Source organism: Salmo salar, chromosome 01 (assembly GCF_965601325.2).
Source record: "Salmo salar chromosome 01, fSalSal1, whole genome shotgun sequence".
Classification (NCBI taxonomy): Eukaryota; Metazoa; Chordata; class Actinopteri; order Salmoniformes; family Salmonidae; genus Salmo; species Salmo salar.
Window position 1 is genome coordinate 173,541,053 of NC_138291.1, and position 12,629 is coordinate 173,553,681.

The 12,629-nt window shown below is 41.3% G+C and overlaps 1 protein-coding gene across 2 annotated transcripts in view; it reads right to left on the bottom strand.

Moving 5' to 3' along the window:
• LOC106571288 (3',5'-cyclic-AMP phosphodiesterase 4D) overlaps positions 1-7,451 on the bottom strand; it is a 383,631-nt gene extending 376,180 nt beyond the window's left edge. Inside the window, exon 1 of one of the 2 annotated variants that reach the window (XM_014144187.3) lies at positions 7,165-7,451. In XM_014144187.3, coding sequence (XP_013999662.1) covers positions 7,165-7,264 — 100 coding nt within the window. In that variant the 5' untranslated portion in view covers positions 7,265-7,451. The remainder of the gene's footprint in view (positions 1-7,164) is intronic. The other variant, XM_014144196.3, reaches the window with a different exon arrangement.
• Positions 7,452-12,629: the final 5,178 nt, after the last annotated feature.

Sequence of the window (12,629 nt, forward strand, 5' to 3'; positions counted from 1 at the left end):
ATATCCACCCTATAGGACCTCATATTCAAACCATACTGTATTCAGTTGAATCCTATTTACTTGTATGAACATTATTGCAACAACTGTTAAAGACAAATGTGTCCTTGTTTGTGTCACGTCTCAGCAAGTCTGTTCATAAAAGCACCTCTGCATGAAGCAAATAGAGCACTATTATTAATATACAGTACCAGTCAAAAGTTTGGACACAGCTACTCATTTATTTTTTTACTATTTTCTACATTGTGGAATAAAAGTGAAGACATTGAAACTATGAAGTAACATATATGGAATCATGTAGTAACCAAAAAAGTGTTAAACAAATCAAAAAATATTTTATATTTGAGATTCTTCAAAATAGTCACCCTTTGCCTTGATGACAGCTTTGCAGACTCTTGGCATTCTCTCAACCAGCTTCATGAGGTAGTCACCTGGAATGCATTCCAATTAACAGGTGCGCCTTTTGGCCCAAAAACACAGCCTGTGTTATATTCACAACCCTTCCCCCAGCACTGCTGCGCCAGCCTGCTCTGACACAAGCTGGTCAATGGTGAATGGAATTACAGTGCCTTCAGAAAGTATTCACACCCCTTGACTTTTTCCACATTTTGTTGTGTTACATACAGCTTGAATTTAAAATGGTTTAAATTAAGCCGTTTCGTCACTGGCCTACACACAATACCCCATAATGTCAAAGTGGATTTATGTTTTTCAAATTTTTACAAATGAATTAAAAATAAAAAGGTGAAATGTCTTGAGTCAATAAGTATTCAACCCCTTTGTTATGGAAAGCCTAAATAAGTTCAGGAGTAAAAATGTGCTTAACAAGTCACATAATAAGTTGCATGGACTCACTATCTTATCTCTGTACCCCACATATACAATTATCTGTAAGTTCCCTCAGTTGAGCAGTGAATTTCAAACAAAGATTCAACCACAAAGACCAGGGAGGTTTTCCAATGCCTCGCAAAGAAGGGCAACTATTGGTAGATGGGTAAAAAAAAAAACACAAAAAAACATTGAATATCCCTTTTGAGCATGGTGAAGTTATTATTTACACTTTGGATGGTGTATCAATACACCCAGTCACTACAAAGATACAGGTGTCCTTCCTAACTCAGTTAACGAAGAGGAAGGAAACCACTCAGGGATTTCACCCTGAGGCCAATTGTGACTTTAAAACATTTAGAGTTTAATGGTTGTGATAGGAGAAAACTGAGGATGGATCAACAACATAAAAAACTCTGTCAAGTTGGTTGTTGATCATTGCTAGACACATGCATGATCTGTGTAGTAATACTATTTGCATTTTAGATCCATTAGATCCCCCCAAAAAATTTTGCATTGCTAGTTACAGCCTAATGTAACTAGCTAGCTCACATTGAACCTAGTTGGTTAGCTTTAGCTACCTGTAGATTCATGTAGGGTACTAACATTATGAGTTGGGATTATTGTTCATTGTTTAGCTAGCTAGCTACTTATCTAAACAAAAGACTCCACTATGCAAGTAACCATTTCACTGTACCTTTTAAACCTTCTGTATCCTGTGCATGTGTATCCTGTGCATTTACCAGAGACGGTAATGTGAAGAACAACATGACCTGCACCAAAGTCAAATTAGGATATAATGTTAGGCTAACGAGACATTGTCCAAGTTCAAAAATTCACTGATAGAATGCCTTGCTTTTATGTCGTTACACTCACAACCGTAAACTATTTTCTGTAATTAGCTCGCCATTAACTTGTAAATAATGATATTGTTGTGAGTTTATTTTCCTGTAATAATTAATACAAATTAGCTAGTTAAGACGTTGTCAGTTATTATAATATGGTCATTATTTGAACTGGCTGGCCAACTAACTTAACGTTAGCTAGCCAGCTAACAAGCTAGAAACTAAACAAAACATGGTTTAGAAAGTTGCTTTTAGTTGTCTGGTTTGCTAGATTGACATATAGTAAATTCATTTTAAAACGGATGGGTTTATAGGTGTTAAAATACACCAGTTATGCTATTTTGGACCGCCAGGCTGCTGATGTCATACAGCCTGTCATTTTTGAAGTTTATACTTTTTCATAACAACAACGACAAGTTTCATGTCGGACGACAATAAAATGTTTGTCACGTCCTGGCCAGTATATAAAGTTAATTGTTTTGTAGTTTGGTCAGGGCGTGGCAGAGGGTATTTGTTTTATGTGGTTTGGGGTGGTGTGTTTGTTAAAAGGGTGTTTGGTTTAGTATTTCCGGGTTTTGGTTTATGTCTAGGTAGTTCTATGTGGAGTCTAGTGAGCGTATGTCTATGTTTGGTTAATTGGGGTTGGGACTCTCAGTTGAAGGCAGGTGTTGTCTATCTGCCTTTGATTGAGAGTCCCATATATTAGGGTGTGTTTGTGTTTGTGATTTGTGGGTGATTGTTCTGTGTTGAGCCTATGCTAGCCAGACTGTTTGTAGGTTCGTTCGTTCGTTCTTTTGTTTTGTGATTTTTGTACGTTCATTTTTTTAAGTAAATAAATTCTCAAGATGAGCATACACGTACCTGCTGTGTATTGGTCCACATTTTCCGACGACAACCGTGACAATGTTCATGATGTCAGAGAGACAACTGTATACAGACATGTCGATAGACCAGCCTATAGTCTTTAAATCTTTGGTTGTTTAGTACACTTCTATACTCACTCTGATAAGCACATGGCCTCACATGTGAATCCTTAAAGAGATGGGTGGGGCTTAGGCTTAAGAGGGTGTGAACTATACTGAATGGATGTAGACAAAGACAAGCTCTCAAGTAAGTGTACCAAAACATTCAAGGGCCATTTTCTCAAAAGCGGGGTTACAAGGTTATAAACTTTCAAAGATTAATTACTTTCCCATTGTCCCTCAACTGTAGTGTATGATATACCATTTCATAGCTCTGAGTCTCTGCTTTAATCCAATGTAAAAAACACAATTACAAATTTTAATACATAAGGCCGAATTGAGCCGGTTTGTGACCAACCCATCTACCAATAGGTGTCCTTCTTTGCAAAGCATTGGAAAACCTCCCTGTTCTTTGTGGTTAAATCTGTGTTTGGAATTCCCTGCTTGACTAAGGGACCTTACAAATCAAATTTTATTTTATTGTTCACATACACATGGTTATCAGATGTTAATGCGAGTGTAGCGAAATGCTTGTGCTTCTAATTCTGACTATGCAGTAATATCTAACAAGTAATCTAACAAATTTACAACAACTACCTTATACACATAAATACACACAAATGTAAAGGGATGAATAGAATATGTACATATAAATATATGGATGAGCGATGGCGTGTGGCATAGACAAGATGCAGTAGATGGTATAGAATACAGTGTATACATATGAGATTGTCACATTCGTCGTAGTGAACAGACCAAGGCGCAGCGGGTATAGTGCTCATCTTAACTTGTATTTTTTTGAGAGAATACTTAAACAAAATAAACAAACAACGACCAACAGTTCCGTAAGGTACAAAGACTAATACGAAAAACAACCACCCACAAAACCCAAAGGAAAACAGGCTGCCTAAGTATGGCTTCCAATCAGAGACAACGAAAGACACCTGCCTCTGATTGGAAACCATACTCGGCCAAACCTGGAAAACGAAACATAGAAAATGAAAACTAGAACACATCCCCTAGAAAAAAAAACAACAAAAAACACACAAAACAACCCCCCTGCCACGCCCTGACCATTCTACTATGGCAAAATACCCTTTTTACTGGTCAGGACGTGACAGAGATGAGTAATGTAGGATATGTAAACATCATTAAAGTGGCGTTATTTAAAGTGACTAGTGATACCTTTATTAAGTCCATTTATTTATGTGGGCAGAGATTTGAGTCTGTATGTTGGCAGCAGCCACTCTATGTTAGTGATGGCTGTTTAACGGTCTGATGGTCTTGAGATAGAAGCTGTTTTTCAGTCTCTCGGTCCCAGCTTTGATGAACCTATACTAACCTCGCCTTCTGGATGATAGCGGGGTGAACAGGAAGTGGCTCGGGTGGTTGTTGTCCTTGATGATCTTTTTGGTCTTCCTGTGACATCGGGTGCTGTAGGTGTCCTGGAGGGCAGGTAGTTGTGCAGACCGCATTACCCTCTGGAGAGCCTTGCGGTTGAGGGCTGTGCAATTGCCGTACCAGGTGGTGATACAGCCCGACAAGATGCTCTCGAGTGTTTTCGGTGACAAGCCAAATTTCTTCAGCCTCCTGAGGTTGAAGAGGCGCTGCTGCGCCTTCTTCACCACACTGTCTGTGTGGGTGGACCATTTCAGTTTGTCCGTGATGTGTACGCCGAGGAACTTAAAACTTTCCACCTTCTCCACTACTGTCCCTTCGATGTGGATAGGGGGGTGCTCCCTCTGCCGTTTCCTGTAGTCCGTGACCATCTCCTTTGTTTTGTTGACATTGAGTGAGAGGTTGTTTTCCTGACACCACACTCCGAGGGCCCTCACCTCCTCCCTGTAGGCTGTCTCGTCGTTGTTGGTAATCAAGCCTACCACTGTAGTGTCGTCTGCAAACTTGATGATTGAGTTGGAAGCGTGCATGGCCACGCAGTCATGGGTGAACAGGGAGTACAGGAGAGGACTGAGAACGCACCCTTGTGAGGCCCCAGTGTTGAGGATCAGCGGGGTGGAGATGTTGTTTCCTACCCTCGCCACCTGGGGGCGGCCCGTCAGAAAGTCCAGGACCCAGTTGCACAGGGCGGGGTCGAGACCCAGGGTCTTGAGCTTAATGACGAGTTGGGAGGGTACTATGGTGTTAAATGCTGAGCTGTAGTCAATGAACAGCATTCCTACATAGGTATTCCTCTTGTCCAGATGGGATAGGGCAGTGTGCAGTGTGATGGTGACCTATTTGGGCGGTAAGCAAATTGGAGTGGGTCTAGGGTATCGCAATTATACAATTACACACATACACACATACAATTACAGATAATTGTATGTGTGGGGTACAGAGATGAGGTAGTCATTAAAAAATCATATTCAAACCCTATTACTGCACACAGAGTGAGAGTCCATGCAACTTATTATGTGACTTGTTAAGCACATTTTTACTCCTGAACTTATTTAGGCTTGCCATGACAAAGGGGTTGAATACTTATTGACTCAAGACATTTCAGCTTTTCATTTTTAATTCATTTGTAAAAACATCTAAAAACATAATTCCACTTTGACATTATGGGGTATTGTGTGGAGGCCAGCGATACAAAATCTCAATGTAATCCATTTTAAATTCAGGCTGTAATACAACGCAATGTGGAAAAAAGTCAAGGGTTGAGAATACTTTCTGAAGGCACCGTACAGTATTGAATAGAGCAACAAATGTCAAATATTGAATAAATACATGACATGTCTCTATCCAATGCAATAAATGTCATATATTGAATACATGGGCTGGCTCTACAGTATGCCAAAGCCATTTACACTAAAGCTGGTATACTTTAGCCCGGGCACTTTGCTTCGACTTAGCCTGATGTCATTGCCTCCCCTGAAAAGTCATTTGAATGTGATCGGATAATGTTGAGGGTCATTTGCATTTAAGAGATGAGGCTTCACTTGTGTTTCGGAATGGAAAGGCAGCGGAAATAACAATATCATGCCTGCCAATGATTCTTTATTAAGTGACAATGGTATTCTGTAGTATAAGCTGCAACTAGAAAAGTAAGTAGGCTACATACAGTAAATCAACTATTAAATTACTTGGTAAGGCACTCAGGACTTTCAAAAGCACCAATAAGCTTTGACGGTGGAGGGTGCTTTCAAGACATCACACATACACAGAAGTATGGGATAACTGTTCGGCATTTTTATAATGACATGACACCATTCATATACTTTGCTATCCACAAATCCGTTCACAAAGTATTCATACTGCCCTATACTTCTTAGTATATGAAAGGTTTCCTTCTAGACAGACTACCTGAATAAAAAAATGAATAAAGAGAAAAACAACCATTCATGAATGGTTTGCTCTCCGCAAGTGACGCACCACTCGACAGACACCACATGGTCAGACAGGTCAGTCTCCCAGCAGACTTTCCCACTATGCCTCTTTAAGAAAGAAGGTTTGGAGCAACCACACTTGACTGACAAGTAACCTTGTCTAACATTCGAAGATTGGAAATTACAAACTTTAGAAGCCTTTTTAAACCTTGAATACACTACAAGTATGCATTTCCTGCTGTGTAGGAACATTCTCATCAACAAAAGAGTAATCAAATTAAGATCCTACATCTGGAAAGAGACAGCAGAGATATATGGTTATACCTTGCCATGTATTCAAGGTTGAGAGCTCTCGAAGCTTTTGTGCAAACATTAACGCTTTTTTAGAAGTTTCACAGTTTCACTTTCCTGGAACTTTTCACTAAAAGCATTTCACTCTCGCCAAGTAGACTCCTCAAACAGGTAGATGGTTTTCAGAATAAGAATTAGTAGTTCTTAGCAGTAGTTTATAAACTGCGTAAACAGTTCTCTGACGGGTTCAATTGGATACCGGTTTAAGTTTACATTTTCTGTGTTGCATAAACAAATAGATTGTAATTACATTTTCTGATCTGTTATAATATTAAAGTAAATTTATGATTTGTTTTACATTCAAAACAACTGTACCTTGTTCAAAGAAAATGTTTTGAGTTTTAATTTCACATGCACAAACACAGTGAAATGCCTTTCTTGCAAATAAGATGATTACGAGTCTGTTTAGTTTCTCAGCTACTTTTAGACAGCCCTTGAGGATGTTGTTTCAGAACATATAGGTTCATGAAGCTTAACATCACCCTCAATACCTTCAGCACAAATACACCTGATCTCAAAACAACTGGAGTGCATGGCACGTGTTGACACGATACAGTTTCAGACATCACACCATCTCATTCAGCACTAGTACTCCAAAAAGTATCTGCACTTTAACAACTTGCCATATGACACTGTTAATGAATGCAAATGTGAAAACTCAATAAATAAACTTTTCCAAAAGTATCTACACATGTTGTTGTCAATAAGCTGAAGATAAACATGCTGAGGCAGAGAGAAATTAGTAGACAAACTTACCTCAATAAATAAACTTTTCCAAAAGTATCTACACATGTTGTTGTAAATAAGCCGAAGATTAACAAGCTGAGGCAGAGAGAAATTAGTAGACAAACTTACCTTCCGTCTCCCAAAGATGACCCTCAGCTGTAACGCAGCCACGGATCCCCCAAATGACATAAATCAACAAATAACTAAGTATCTTTATAAATACAAACATCCACTCTCTGCACAATTTAGCCTAATAGTCCAAAAGGGAATACCAAAACAGGCTAAAACTCCGAAAGGGAATACCAAAACAGGCTAAAACTCCGAAAGGGAATACCAAAACAGGCTAATACTCCGAAACGGAATACCAAAACAGGCTAATACTCCGAAACGGAATACCAAAACAGGCTAATGCTCCGAAAGGGAATACCAAAACAGGCTAATGCTCCGAAAGGGAATACCAAAACAGTAACAAATTCTGGATGGTGCTCATGCTCACACACACTGGCTTAGAAATTATGAGGCTGTGCTTCTGAAGGGCTCAGCCAATGGTTTGACTCCACTCACACACGATTTCCCCCACCGCACACACATACACTCCACTCCCCCTGAAATAAGCCAAGCTGGCTCTGACTAGCTGTGGCAGAGGCGAGGCCGAAGCTCTCATACACAGAAACACACACACACACACTAATACACACACACACACTAATACACACATTGGCAGGGCTTACTCTCCCTATCATAATTCTAAGCCCCTCACTGCTTATTCTTTATCCCACACACCTTGAAGGGCAAGATCTAGCACCACACCTTGAAGGTAAGATCTAGCACCACACCTTGAAGGGCAAGATCTAGCACCACACCTTGAAGGGCAAGATCTAGCACCATACCTTGAAGGGCAAGATCTAGCACCATACCTTGAAGGTTAAGATCTGGCACCACGCCTTGAAGGGTAAGATCTGGCACCACACCCTGAAGGGTAAGATCTGGCACCACACCTTGAAGGGTAAGATCTGGCACCACACCCTGAAGGGTAAGATCTGGCACCACACCTTGAAGGAGTGAGATCTGGCACCACACCCTGAAGGGTAAGATCTGGCACCACACCCTGAAGGGTGAGATCTGGCAGTATGGCCAGTAATTGTTTCTAATAATTTTATTTAAAAGGGATTAGCACTTTGACAAATATTTTTCTGTTCTTTTGTTTCTATTTTGTATGTTGATTATTGTCCAATTATATATTTATATATACAGTACCAGTCAAAAGCTTGGACACACCGACTCATTCAAGGGTTTTTCTTTATTTTTACTATTTTCTACATTGTAGAATAAAAGTGAAGACATCGAAACTATGAAAAAACACATGGAATCATGTAGTAACCAAATAAAGTGTTAAACAAATCTAAAAATATTATATATGTGAGATTCTTCAAAGTAGCCACCCTTTGCCTTGATGACAGTTTTGCACACTCTTGTCATTCTCTCAACCAGCTTCATGAGGTAGTCACCTGGAATGCATTTCAATTAACAGGTGTGCCTTGTTAAAAGTTCATTTGTGGAATTTCTTTCCTTCTTAATGCGTTTGAGCCAATCAATTGTGTTTTGACAAGGTGGGGGTTGTATATAGAAGATAGCACTATTTGGTAAAAGACCAAGTCCGTATTATGGCAAGAACAGCTCAAATAAGCAAAGAGAAATGACAGTCCATCATTACTTTAAGACATGAAGGTCAGTCAATACAGAACATTTCAAGAACTTTGAAAGTTTCTTCAAGTGCAGTCGCAATAACCATCAAGCGCTATGATGAAACTGACTCTCATGAGGACCGAATTAATGCTACAGGGTTCAAGTAACAGACATCTTTGTAATGTTCGTCGTTAAAGGTAGACCAAGGCGCAGCGTGTGTTGGGTTCATCATATTTTATTTAACGGTGAACCAGCAAAAAAAAAAAACAATAAACAACACAACGAACGAACGAAAAGTCTTGCAGGCTACTAACAGCAATACAAAAACAAGATCCCACAACTGAAAGTGGGAAAAGGGCTGCCTAAATATGATTTCCAATCAGAGACAACGAATGACAGCTGCCTCTGATTGGAAACCATACTCGGCCAATCAAAGAAAAAACAACATAGACATACAACACATAGAATGCCCACCTCATGTCACACCCTGACCTAACCAAACAGAGAAAAACTGCTCTCTCAGGTCATTGCGTGACAATCTCAACAACAACTGTTCAGAGGAGACTGCGTGAATCAGGCCTTCGTGGTCAAATTGCTGCAAATAAACCACTACTAAAGGACACCAATAAGAAGAAGAGACTTGCTTGGGACAAGAAACACGAGCAATAGACATTAGACCGGTGGAAATCTGTCCTTTGGTCTGATCAGTCCAAATATTAGATTTTTGGTTCCAACCACCATGTCTTTGTGAGATGCAGAGTAGGTGAACGGATGATCTCCGCATGTGTGATTCCCACCATGAAGCATGGAGGAGGAGGTGTGGTGTGGGGGTGCTTTGCTGGTGACACTGCCAGTGATTTATTTAGAATTCAAGGCACACTTAACCAGCATAGCTACCACAGAATTCTGCAGCGATACGCCATCCAATCGTGTTTGCACTTAGTGAGACTATCATTTGTTTTCAACAGGACAATGACCCAAAACACACCTCCAGGTTGTCTAATGGCTATTTGACCCCAAAACACACCTCCAGGCTGTCTAATGGCTATTTGACCAAGAAGGAGAATGATGGTGCTGCATCAGATGACCTGGCCTCCACAATCACCCGACCTCAACCCAATTGAGATGGTTTGGGATGAGTTGGACTGTAGAGTGAAGGAAAAGCAGCCAACAAGTGCTCAGCATATGTGGGAACTCCTTCAAGACTGTTGGAAAAGCATTCCTCGTGAAGCTGGTTGAGAGAATTCCAAGAGTGTGCCAAGCTGTCATCAAGGCAAAGGGTGGCTACTTTGAAGGATCTAAAATAGAAAATATATTTTGATTTGATGAACACTTTTTTGGTTACGACATGATTCCATATGTGTTATTTCATAGTTTTGATGTCTTCACTATTATTCTACAATGTAGAAAATAGTAAAAAAATAAATAAATAAAAAATTTGAACAAGTACGTGTGTCCAAACATTTGACTGGTACTGTATATACACTACATGAGCAAAAGTATGTGGACACCTTCTCGTTGAACATCTCATTCCAAAATCATGGGCATTAATATGGGGTTGGTCTCCCCTTTGCTGCTATAACAGCCTTCACTCTTCAAGGAAGGCTTTCCACTAGATGTTGGAACATTGCTGCGGAGACTTGTTTCCATTCAGCCACGAGCATTAGTGAGGTTGGGCACTGGTGTTGGGCGATTAGGCTGGGCTCGCAGTCTGCATTCCAATTCATCCAAAATGTGTTCAATGGGGTTGAGGTCAGGGCTCTGTGCATGCCAGTCAAGTTCTTCCACACCACTCCAGCCATCGCTTGGCAATGCACATGGTGATCTTAGGCTTGTGTGTGGCTGATTGGCCATGGAAACCCATTTCATGAAGCTCCAGATTAACAGTTCTTGTGCTTACTCTGCTTCCAGAGGCAGTTTGGAACTCAATGGTGAGTGCTAGATCCGAGGACAGACGATTTTTATACTCTAAGTGCTTCAGAACTTGGCGGTCCCATTCTCTGAGCTTGTGTGGCCTACCACCTCGCAGCTGAGCCATTGTTGCTCCTAGAAAATTCTACTCCACAGTATCAGCACTTACACTTGACCAAGGCAGCTCTACCAGAGCAGAAATTTGACGAACTCACTTGTTGGAAAGGTGGCATCATAAAATGGTGCCACGTTGAAAGTCACTGAGCTCTTCAGTAAGGCCATTCTACTGCCAATGTTTGTCTATGGAGATTGCATGGCTGTGTGCTCGATTTTATATACCTGTCAGCAAAGGGTGTGGCTGAAATAGCCGAATCCACTCATTTGTAGCAGTGTCCACATACTTTAGTATAAACAGTTTATTCAGAAAGTATTCAGACCCCTTGACTTTGATGATCACTCTGACCAAGCTCCAGAGTTCCTCTGTGGAGATGGGAGAACCTTCCAGAAGGACAACCATCTCAGCAGCACTCCACCAATCATGCCTTTGTGGTAGAGTGGCCCGACAGAAGCCACTCCTCAGTAAAAGGCACATGACAGCCTGCTTGGAGTTTGCCAAAAGGCACCTAAAGGACTCTCAGACCATGAGAAACAAGATTCTCTGGTCTGATGAAAAGAAGATTGTACTCTTTTTCCTGAATGCCAAGTGTCACGTCTGGAGGAAACCTGGAACCATCCCTACAGTGAAGCATCGTGGTGGCAGCATCATGCTGTGGGGAAGTTTTTCAGCGGGCGGGAACTGGGAGACTAGTCAGGATTGAGGGAAAGATGAACGGAGCAAAGTACAGAGAAATCCTTGATGAAAACCTGCTCCAGAGCGCTCAAGACCTCAGACTGGGGCAAAGGTTCACCTTCCAACAGGACAACAACCCTAATCAAATCAAATGTATTTATATAGCCCTTCTTACATCAGCTGAAATCACAAAGTGCTGTACAGAAACCCAGCCTAAAACCCCAAACAGCAAGCAATGCAGGTGTAGAAGCACGGTGGCTAGGAAAAACTCCCAAGAAAGGCCAAAACCTAGGAAGAAACCTAGAGAGGAACCAGGCTATGAGGGGTGGCCAGTCCTCTTCTGGCTGTGCCGGGTGGAGATTATAACAGCACATGGCCTAGATGTTCAAATGTTCATAAATGACCAGCATTGTCAAATAATAATAATCATAGTAGTTGTCGAGGGTGCAACAAGTCAGTAACACAAGAGTAAGTGTCAGTTGGCTTTTTCATAGCCGATCTTTGAGAGTATCTCTACCGCTCCTGCTGTCTCTAGAGAGTTGAAAACAGCAGGTCTGGGACAGGTAGCATGTCCGGTGAATAGGTCAGGGTTCCAGCAGGTCTGGGACAACATGTCTGGGACAGGTAGCACGTCCGGTGAACAGGTCAGGGTTCCATAGCCGCAGGCAGAACAGTTGGAACTGGAGCAGCAGCACGGCCAGGTGAACTGGGGACAGCAAGGAGTCATCAAGCCAGGTAGTCCTGAGGCATGGTCCTAGGGCTCAGGTCCTCCGAGAGAGAGAAAGAAAGAAAGAAAGAAAGAAAGAAAGAAAGAAAGAAAGAAAGAAAAAGAGAGAATTAGAGAGAGCATATTTAAATTCACACAGGACACTGGAAAAGACAAGAGAAATACTCCAGATGTGACAGACTGACCCTAGCACCCCGACACATAAACTACTGCAGCATAAATACTGGGGCTGAGACAGGAGGGATCAGGAGACACTGTGGCCCCATCCGATGAAACCCCCAGACAGGGCCAAACAGGTAGGATATAACCCCACCCACTTTGCCAAAGCACAGCAGCCACACCACTGGCCACTAAGCACACAGCCAAGACAACACAGGAGTTGCTTCGGGACAAGTCTCTGAATGTCCTTTTTTATGTTTTTATTTTAACTAGGCAAATCAGTTAAGAACAAATTCTTATTTACAATGAAGGCCTACCCCG